The sequence below is a fragment of the Drosophila kikkawai genome, unplaced genomic scaffold (genome assembly GCF_030179895.1).
Source record: "Drosophila kikkawai strain 14028-0561.14 unplaced genomic scaffold, DkikHiC1v2 scaffold_159, whole genome shotgun sequence".
NCBI lineage: Eukaryota > Metazoa > Arthropoda > Insecta > Diptera > Drosophilidae > Drosophila > Drosophila kikkawai.
Genome location: NW_027222492.1, coordinates 29,516 through 39,370, shown reverse-complemented (window position 1 = coordinate 39,370; position 9,855 = coordinate 29,516). Strand labels below are relative to the sequence as shown.

Below are 9,855 nucleotides of genomic sequence, written 5' to 3'. Positions count from 1 at the left end.
TTGAACGCTTCATCCAGCGTCCCCGGACTAATTAAAAATCGATAACATCCTTTTCGGGGATTATTTGTTTATTTACGCTTATCCAGCGTCCCTGCACTGATTCCAAATCGATAAATATAATTTTTTCGATTAACTCTGTTTTCCTGCGCTTATCCAGCGTCCCTGTACTGATTAAAATCGATAACATCCTTTTCGAGTATTATTTGTTTATTTACGCTTATCCAGCGTCCCTGCACTTATTCCAAATCGATAAATATAATTTTTTCGATTAACTCTGTTTTCCTGCGCTTATCCAGCGTCCCTGTTTTGATTTAAAAAAAATCGATAACATCCTTTTCGAGTATTATTTGTTTATTTACGCTTATCCAGCGTCCCTGCACTTATTCCAAATCGATAAATATAATTTTTTCGATTAACTCTGTTTTCCTGCGCTTATCCAGCGGCCCCAACAAGAGTTTAACATGGAAAACGGCGACGGTGAGGAACCAAAACCCCGTCTGACCGTTTCTACAGCGGAGGCGTCTTCCAGAGGCAGGGCAACGAGTGAATCCTCTGTGCCTTCCGAAAGCGAAAATCCCTCTCGAAGCAAAAGCCCATTAGCAACCACCACTCCACGTAAATCTACGAGCACGTCGCTCGAAGTTCTACCGCCTGCACCATCCACAAAGGCCGCGAAATCAGTCGTGTCTTCCCAGGTCACTAGAGCAACTGAAAGAAGGGCTCAAGCTGAGGGAGACAAGGCTTTGGTGAAATTCACGACCATAACCGATAGGATGGGTCAGTTCGAAGCCAGATTCAACACCCCGACTGACCAAGGTCCGTCCATCCACACGAGTAGGGTTCGACTCGAGCAGATCAGGGCTCTCTGGGACAAGGTGGAAAGGGAGTACGAGACGTGCTCCGAAGTGCTGGCCAGTCAAAACTGCAAAGACACAATAACAGTCATGCAATCCAAGTATGACTACTGTTATACCGTTTACGAGCGGTGCGCAGCAAACCTCAATGAGATCATTGAAAATTCACGCGCGCCACAGTCTGTTCAGTCCTCCAATCTGACGCAGTCTCAGGGCGGATGTCGCCTACCTCCAGTCGAGTGCGAAGTTTTCAATGGTGACTATGTTCAATGGCCCACATTTCGGGACCTTTTCTCCGCCATCTATGTACGCAATCCTCGGCTTTCAGAAGTCGAAAAACTGTTCCATCTCAATGCAAAGACGAGCGGCGAGGCCAAATCCATTGTGGCCTTATCTCCGTTGACCAATGATGGTTTCGAGTCAGCGTGGAGAAACTTGCAGAATCGGTTCGAGAACAAGAGGCTGCTGGTCAATAGCCAATTAAAGATTTTGTTTAATTTGCCTTCTGTTGCCCAGGAATGCGGAAAATCCTTGAAGCATTTAGAGAGCACAATCCAAGGTTGTTTAACGGCCCTGCAATTAGCAAGAGTCGAGACCACGAATTGGGATTGCCTGATTGTTTTCCTGTGCTCGTCCAAGTTGCCAAAACTAACTTTGGCTCTTTGGGAACAGTCCCTGCTAAGTAAGTCAGAGATTCCACTCTGGACTGAATTCCAGGCTTTCTTAAAAGATCGTCATCGAACGCTTGAGGCGATTGAGGAGTTCAAGCCAAACGCGAGCGTTCAATCCAGGGCACTGAGGGCTGACAATAGCTCGCGGTCGATCCAGACCTTCGAAAACAGAGTTACGGTAAACCCGCAATCCTGCAAACTCTGCGCACAGGAGAACCATCCAGTCCGATTATGTCCTCTATTCTTACGCATGTCAGTCGCAGATCGAGAGAAACATGTAAAACAGCAGAAGTTGTGCTTAAACTGTTTCGCAAGAACGCATCTGCTCCGGGATTGCAACAGTACGCATAATTGCTACACCTGCAATGGACGTCACAATTCTCTCCTGCATCGAAGCACCCCTCTGCCAGTCCATTCAGTGGTTATGCCTGACCAACAGTCCCATCCATCCACAGCAACCCAGCAACATATACAGTCCACTCCATCGACGAGTCAAGCGAATGTGCAAACGTTTCTTGCCGTTAACTGTCCTACTGAGTACGGCATTGATAGAAGTTTGCCATTTGGGCATAAAATACTCAGCACGGGCACTCATTGACTCAGGTTCCGAGGCAACCTTCATCTCAGAACGGTTGTTCAACCTAATTAAGTTGCCGTATGAGTCCATTCAGGCCCAAGTTTCGGGGGTCAACCTTTCCGTTGCCGCTCAGCCTCGTAAGAGGTGTCAACTCATCATAGGTTCTTCCGTCAAGCCCCATATCCAGATTGAAACTTGTGCATACGTGTTACCCCAGTTAGCTGGTAATCTCCCATCCTACACTCTACCAGAGGCCTCATTAAAGGATCTTCCACCGTTGCAACTAGCAGATCCAAATTTCTTCCGAAGCTCGCAGATTGACGTGCTTATTGGTGCCGATATCCTGCCATCGATCCTCCTAAGCGGCTCCCATTCCAATATTTGTGGAACACTCCTGGGTCAAGAGACCATATTCGGGTGGATTCTTTGCGGTCCGATTGCAGCGAGTCCCACAAGCAGAATCTGCTCCTTTTCAGCCCGATTAGCAGTCAAAGAATCCAAACTAGACAGCATCCTCACAAAATTTTGGGAGGTGGAGGATGTTCCAGTGAAGCTGGTTAAGGAATCCACCTCGGTTTGCGAGGAGAACTTTATCCGATCCACCAAAAGAAGTGAGGAGGGAAGATATGTTGTTTCGTTGCCCTTTAAAGAGCCGGACAATATTAAGCTTGGACATTCCAGACCCATCGCACTAGCTCAGTACCTCCGAAACGAAGTGCGATTAAGTAAAGATCTTCCATTGAAGGAGCAGTACGACTCAGTCATTCGAGAGTACTTAGACTTAGGTCATATGCACCAAGTCTCCCCTGACGACTCTAGCAGTTTTTATCTGCCTCATCACGCTGTCTTCAAACCAGATAGCACCACGACGAAGGTTCGCGTCGTGTTCAATGCTTCCAATCCCTCATCAAACGGGAACAGCCTCAATGATATCCTTCATGCGGGGCCTGTACTACAGTCCGATCTGACTATTCAGATTCTAAAATGGCGTTTCTTTAAGTATGTTTTTAATGCGGACATAACAAAGATGTATCGGCAAATCCGGGTCAATCCTGATCACACGCGCTTTCAGAGAATCTTATTCCGCAACAAATACGGTGAGCTCTGTGACTATGAACTCGACACAGTCACCTTCGGCGTAAATTGTGCGCCCTTCCTGGCCATCAGAGTGCTTCAGCAGTTGGCTCAGGACATCCGAGGCCAATATCCTTTGGCCAGCGACATCATTTCGAACTTCATGTACGTGGACGATGTGCTCGCAGGGGCTCACACTCGGCAGTCGGCAGCTTTAGCCATTAAAGAGCTTCGGCTGGCTCTCGAGAGTGCCGGTTTTCCACTGCGCAAGTGGACCTCAAACGAAAGGAGACTTCTACAAGCGATTCCGAGGGAACATTTGGTCAGTGCAGACTTCCTTGAGCTGGAAGATGCCAGCACGGCGAAAACTCTTGGGATCCGTTGGCAAGCTACATCCGATAGTTTCTTTTTTGTTCCAATGGTGATCTCCCTGCAACCTGCCTACACCAAACGAGAGGTTTTGTCTCAAATAGCCAAACTGTTCGACCCGGCAGGGTGGTTATCGCCTTTCGTAATCCGAGACAAGATTTTCATGCAGGAAATTTGGCTGCGGGAGCTAGGCTGGGATCAGCCACTCCCCACCGACCTTGTGACCAAGTGGCAAGAGTTTTTGAAAGGGTATCCGACCCTGAGGGAAATTCGTATTCCGAGGTGGGTGCGTTTCCATCCTGCTGCCAAGGTGCAGTACCATGCGTTTTGCGATGCGTCACAGGACGCGTATGGGGCTGCTATTTTCGTCCGAGTCGAAACGGCTGACGGCTGTTGTGCCCATTTGCTGGCATCCAAGACCAGAGTCGCTCCCGTCAGGTCCATCTCCATACCCCGCCTGGAGTTGTGCGGAGCAGTGCTGCTCACTGAGCTAGCAGCATCAGTAATTTCCGAATTGCCTCCTAAAGCTTATGAGATTTTTTATTGGACAGACTCTACTATAGTTCTTGCATGGCTAGGCAAGCCAGCATGCACCTGGACGACATTCGTGGCCAACAGGGTCGCAAAGATCGAACAGCGTACCAACGAAAGCAAATGGGGCCATGTACGATCCGAAGACAATCCAGCTGATCTGGCAAGCCGAGGCGTCTCGCCCCAAGAGCTTAAGGACAGCACACTTTGGTGGCACGGGCCGACTTGGCTACCACTCAAGCAGGAGCAGTGGCCGAGTGAACCACTGGTTAATCCGGAAACCGAGATGGAGCAACGGCCTATTAAATGTCACAGTGCCACAGTGCCGCCAGCAGTGGATATCCTAGAGCGGTTTTCAACCTTCGACAGGGCGCTGCGGGTTCTAGCATACGTGATCCGTTTTGCGAAAAGTTGCAAAAAGGAAGATATACCCCCATCGTCAGCACTCACTTCGGCGGAGTTGTCTGACGTGCAAGAGCGGTTAATCGTGTTCACTCAAAAGAATGAGTTTCCCGTCGAATATAAGGCTTTAAGTAACAAGCAGCAAATTCCAGCCTCAAGTACCATTTCTAACCTAAACCCCTTTCTTGACAGAAAGGGGGTCTTGAGAGCAAGCGGCCGTTTACAAGCATCTGACATGCTTAGTTATGATGAAAAACATCCTATCATCATCCCAGCGCGATGTAGATTCGCGAAACTACAAGCCCTGTTTACTCATCGCATATCCTTGCATGGGGGGAATCAGTTAATGGTGAGACTGATTCGGTCTAAATTCTGGATTCCTAAGCTTCAGAGATTGGTGAAACACACAATTCACTCGTGCCGAGTTTGTGTCATCCACAAGAAGAACCTGCAGAGGCAGTTGATGGGGGATTTGCCCCGGGCGAGATCCTCTTTCTCCAGGCCATTCACTCATACAGGCATGGATTTCGCGGGGCCATTTGACATCAAGAGTTATGTCGGTCGAGCCTGCAAAATCACAAAGGGATACGTCTGCGTTTTTGTTTGCTTTAGTACCAGGGCCATCCATCTCGAAGCGACGTCCGACTTGACGACAGAGAAATTTTTAGCTGCCTTCTCTCGTTTTTCTGCACGCCGTGGGTGTCCACAACATGTCTACTCTGACAACGGGAAAACGTTTGTCGGAGCCTCCACGTCCTTATCCAGAGACTTTATAGAGTCAACCAGAACACTGATCCTCTCCAAACACAGCCTTCAGAACTTGGCCTGGCATTTCAACCCTCCTGGCGCGCCTCACATGGGAGGGCTCTGGGAGGCGGGTGTGAAAAGTTTCAAGGCTCACTTCTACAAGTACACAGCAGCAGGGAAGTACACCTTCGAAGAACTGGCTACCCTCCTTGCGAAAATTGAGGCCTGTTTAAACTCCAGGCCTATTTCACCAATGTACGAAGATTAACAAGTACTGCGCAAACTGTCTGGCACACGAGCATTCCGGTCGGTCGTGCCGCAGTACAGCGAGGTGTCATATATGCAATGAGGCTCATCACACGCTGCTACACATCCACACTGGGCAGCCTCGTTCTTCGCGACCCCGGCAAAGGCGCAACCCACCCTCGGATTCTCGGCCTCAGCGTCAGTCACAGCAGCGCCAGCAGGCGCCTGTATCCGGATCTCGGCGGCCCGCCACGCCAATGGATATGTCTCCATCCCGCAGCCGGTCGTGCACGCCTATCCTGGCGCGCACAAGTGTTAGCATCCTCCCGACCGCGTCCGTGCTAATCGGATCCGACCAAAAGCGGTTTGATGTCCGAGCCTTGGTGGATCCGTGCTGCCCTGTGAGTCGCATCCACATCTCCCTGGTTAAAGCCCTTAATCTGGCCATCACGGGCATTGGCGACCAACGGGTGTGCGCCACCGAGATGCGCTCCAAGGCCTCCAAGATGAGCAAGCAGCTTCTGATGCTGGTGGACGAGCAATCGCTGGACCCGAAGGTGCAGGACATGTTTCAGAATGTCACATTGGCGGATGACCGGTGGTTCCACCCATCGTTAGTGTCGGTTGTGCTGGGAGCGGACGTTTACGTTGACCTGATGCTGCCGGGTATCCTCCCGGGTCAGGACGGCTTGCCGATGGCACAAAATACGACGCTGGGATGGATCCTTTCCGGACGATGCTCCCTCTCGTAGATCGCAAGCATTCCTCTTGCGCGGGGGGGGGGAGAATGTTCAAGCTGAACAAGGGGCAATGTCGCCAGGGGAGCATCTCTGGGAACAAAATGTACCTGTCGCCATGTTAGTTGTACTGCTCTCTTTTTTTTACTACTCTGAAAATAAACGGCAACGAAGACGGATCGTCCTCCTCATTATCATCTTAAAACTCTGCCATCTTTTATTGGGAATTTTCTGGACTTGTACTTGCCACGGCCCCGACAGCTTCACCTTCTTTTTTGCCTTCTTCTTCGTTATTTAGTCTTCTACTCCTTCTTTTTTGCCTTCTTCTTCGTTATTTAGTCTTCTACTCCTTTTTTTTTAGTCTTCTACTCCTTCTTTTTTGCCTTATTTAGTCTTCTACTCCTTCTTTTTTGCCTTCTTCTTCGTTATTTAGTCTTCTACTCCTTCTTTTTTTGCCTTCTTCTTCGTTATTTAGTCTTCTACTCCTTCTTTTTTGCCTTCTTCTTCGTTATTTAGTCTTCTACTCCTTCTTTTTTGCCTTCTTCTTCGTTATTTAGTCTTCTACTCCTTCTTTTTTGCCTTCTTCGTTATTTAGTCTTCTACTCCTTCTTTTTTGGCTTCTTCTTCGTTATTTAGTCTTCTACTCCTTCTTTTTTGCCTTCTTCTTCGTTATTTAGGGTTCTACTCCTTCTTTTTTGCCTTCTTCTTCGTTATTTAGTCTTCTACTCCTTCTTTTTTGCCTTCTTCTTCGTTATTTAGTCTTCTACTCCTTCTTTTTTGCCTTCTTCTTCGTTATTTAGTCTTCTACTCCTTCTTTTTTGCCTTATTCTTCGTTATTTAGTCTTCTACTCCTTCTTTTTTGGCTTCTTCTTCGTTATTTAGTCTTATACTCCTTCTTTTTTGCCTTTTTCTTCGTTATTTAGGGTTCTACTCCTTCTTTTTTGCCTTCTTCTTCGTTATTTAGTCTTCTACTCCTTCTTTTTTGCCTTCTTCTTCGTTATTTAGTCTTCTACTCCTTCTTTTTTGCCTTCTTCTTCGTTATTTAGTCTTCTACTCCTTCTTTTTTGCCATCTTCTTCGTTATTTAGTCTTCTACTCCTTCTTTTTTGCCTTCTTCTTCGTTATTTAGTCTTCTACTCCTTCTTTTTTGCCTTCTTCTTCGTTATTTAGTCTTCTACTCCTTCTTTTTTGCCTTCTTCTTCGTTATTTAGTCTTCTACTCCTTCTTTTTTGCCTTCTTCTTCGTTATTTAGTCTTCTACTCCTTCTTTTTTGCCTTCTTCTTCGTTATTTAGTCTTCTACTCTTTCTTTTTTGCCTTCTTCTTCGTTATTTAGTCTTCTACTCCTTCTTTTTTGCCATCTTCTTCGTTATTTAGTCTTCTACTCCTTCTTTTTTGCCTTCTTCTTCGTTATTTAGTCTTCTACTCCTTCTTTTTTGCCTTCTTCTTCGTTATTTAGTCTTCTACTCCTTCTTTTTTGCCTTCTTCTTCGTTATTTAGTCTTCTACTCCTTCTTTTTTGGCTTCTTCTTCGTTATTTAGTCTTCTACTCCTTCTTTTTTGCCTTCTTTTTCGTTATTCAGTCTTCTACTCCTTCTATTTTGCCTTCTTATTCGTTATTTAGTCTTCTACTCCTTCTTTTTTGCCTTCTTCTTCGTTATTTAGTCTTCTACTCCTTCTTTTTTGCCTTCTTCTTCGTTATTTAGTCTTCTACTCCTTTTTTTTTAGTCTTCTACACCTTCTTTTTTGCCTTCTTCTTCGTTATTTAGTCTTCTACTCCTTCTTTTTTGCCTTCTTCTTCGTTATTTAGTCTTCTACTCCTTCTTTTTTTGCCTTCTTCTTCGTTATTTAGTCTTCTACTCCTTCTTTTTTGCCTTCTTCTTCGTTATTTAGTCTTCTACTCCTTCTTTTTTGCCTTCTTCTTCGTTAATTAGTCTTCTACTCCTTCTTTTTTGCCTTCTTCGTTATTTAGTCTTCTACTCCTTCTTTTTTGGCTTCTTCTTCGTTATTTAGTCTTCTACTCCTTCTTTTTTGCCTTCTTCTTCGTTATTTAGGGTTCTACTCCTTCTTTTTTGCCTTCTTCTTCGTTATTTAGTCTTCTACTCCTTCTTTTTTGCCTTCTTCTTCGTTATTTAGTCTTCTACTCCTTCTTTTTTGCCTTCTTCTTCGTTATTTAGTCTTCTACTCCTTCTTTTTTGCCTTCTTCTTCGTTATTTAGTCTTCTACTCCTTCTTTTTTGCCATCTTCTTCGTTATTTAGTCTTCTACTCCTTCTTTTTTGCCTTCTTCTTCGTTATTTAGTCTTCTACTCCTTCTTTTTTGCCTTCTTCTTCGTTATTTAGTCTTCTACTCCTTCTTTTTTGCCTTCTTCTTCGTTAATTAGTCTTCTACTCCTTCTTTTTTGCCTTCTTCGTTATTTAGTCTTCTACTCCTTCTTTTTTGGCTTCTTCTTCGTTATTTAGTCTTCTACTCCTTCTTTTTTGCCTTCTTCTTCGTTATTTAGGGTTCTACTCCTTCTTTTTTGCCTTCTTCTTCGTTATTTAGTCTTCTACTCCTTCTTTTTTGCCTTCTTCTTCGTTATTTAGTCTTCTACTCCTTCTTTTTTGCCTTCTTCTTCGTTATTTAGTCTTCTACTCCTTCTTTTTTGCCTTCTTCTTCGTTATTTAGTCTTCTACTCCTTCTTTTTTGCCATCTTCTTCGTTATTTAGTCTTCTACTCCTTCTTTTTTGCCTTCTTCTTCGTTATTTAGTCTTCTACTCCTTCTTTTTTTCCTTCTTCTTCGTTATTTAGTCTTCTACTCCTTCTTTTTTGCCTTCTTCTTCGTTATTTAGTCTTCTACTCCTTCTTTTTTGGCTTCTTCTTCGTTATTTAGTCTTCTACTCCTTCTTTTTTGCCTTCTTTTTCGTTATTCAGTCTTCTACTCCTTCTATTTTGCCTTCTTATTCGTTATTTAGTCTTCTACTCGTTCTTTTTTGCCTTCTTCTTCGTTATTTAGTCTTCTACTCCTTCTTTTTTGCCTTCTTCTTCGTTATTTAGTCTTCTACTCCTTCTTTTTTGCCTTCTTCTTCGTTATTTAGTCTTCTACTCCTTCTTTTTTGCCTTCTTTTTCGTTATTTAGTCTTCTACTCCTTCTTTTTTGCCTTCTTCTTCGTTATTTAGTCTTCTACTCCTTCTTTTTTGCCTTCTTTTTCGTTATTTAGTCTTCTACTTCTTCTTTTTTGCCTTCTTATTCGTTATTTAGTCTTCTACTTCTTCTTTTTTGCCTTCTTCTTCGTTATTTAGTCTTCTACTCCTTCTTTTTTGCCTTCTTCTTCGTTATTTAGTCTTCTACTCCTTCTTTTTTGCCTTCTTTTTCGTTATTTTGTCTTCTACTCCTTCTTTTTTCCTTCTTCTTCGTTATTTAGTCTTCTACTCCTTCTTTTTTGCCTTCTTCTTCGTTATTTATTCTTCTACTCCTTCTTTTTTGCCTTCTTCTTGGTTATTTAGGGTTCTACTCCTTCTTTTTTGCCTTCTTCTTCGTTATTTAGGGTTCTACTCCTTCTTTTTTTGCCTTCTTCTTCGTTATTTAGTCTTCTACTCCTTCTTTTTTGCCTTCTTCTTCGTTATTTAGTCTTCTACTCCTTCTTTTTAGCCTTCTTCTTCGTTATTTAGG

General features: G+C 44.4%; 1 protein-coding gene across 1 annotated transcript; it reads left to right on the top strand.

Annotated features, from left to right (window-relative positions):
• Nucleotides 1-461: 461 nt before the first annotated feature.
• Nucleotides 462-1,806, top strand: LOC138929349 (uncharacterized). The gene is made up of 2 exons (XM_070288794.1): nucleotides 462-1,703; nucleotides 1,783-1,806. Exons 1-2 carry the CDS (start codon nucleotides 462-464, stop codon nucleotides 1,804-1,806), a joined length of 1,266 nt encoding a protein of 421 aa, XP_070144895.1.
• Nucleotides 1,807-9,855: the final 8,049 nt, after the last annotated feature.

Coding starts and splice junctions, on each gene's coding strand:
- LOC138929349 (XM_070288794.1), top strand. CDS start 462: ATGGAAAACGGCGACGGTGAGGAACCAAAACCCCGTCTGACCGTTTCT. Junction 1,704..1,782: donor CCTTCGAAAACAGAGTTACG/GTAAACCCGCAA, acceptor TACGCATGTCAG/TCGCAGATCGAGAGAAACAT.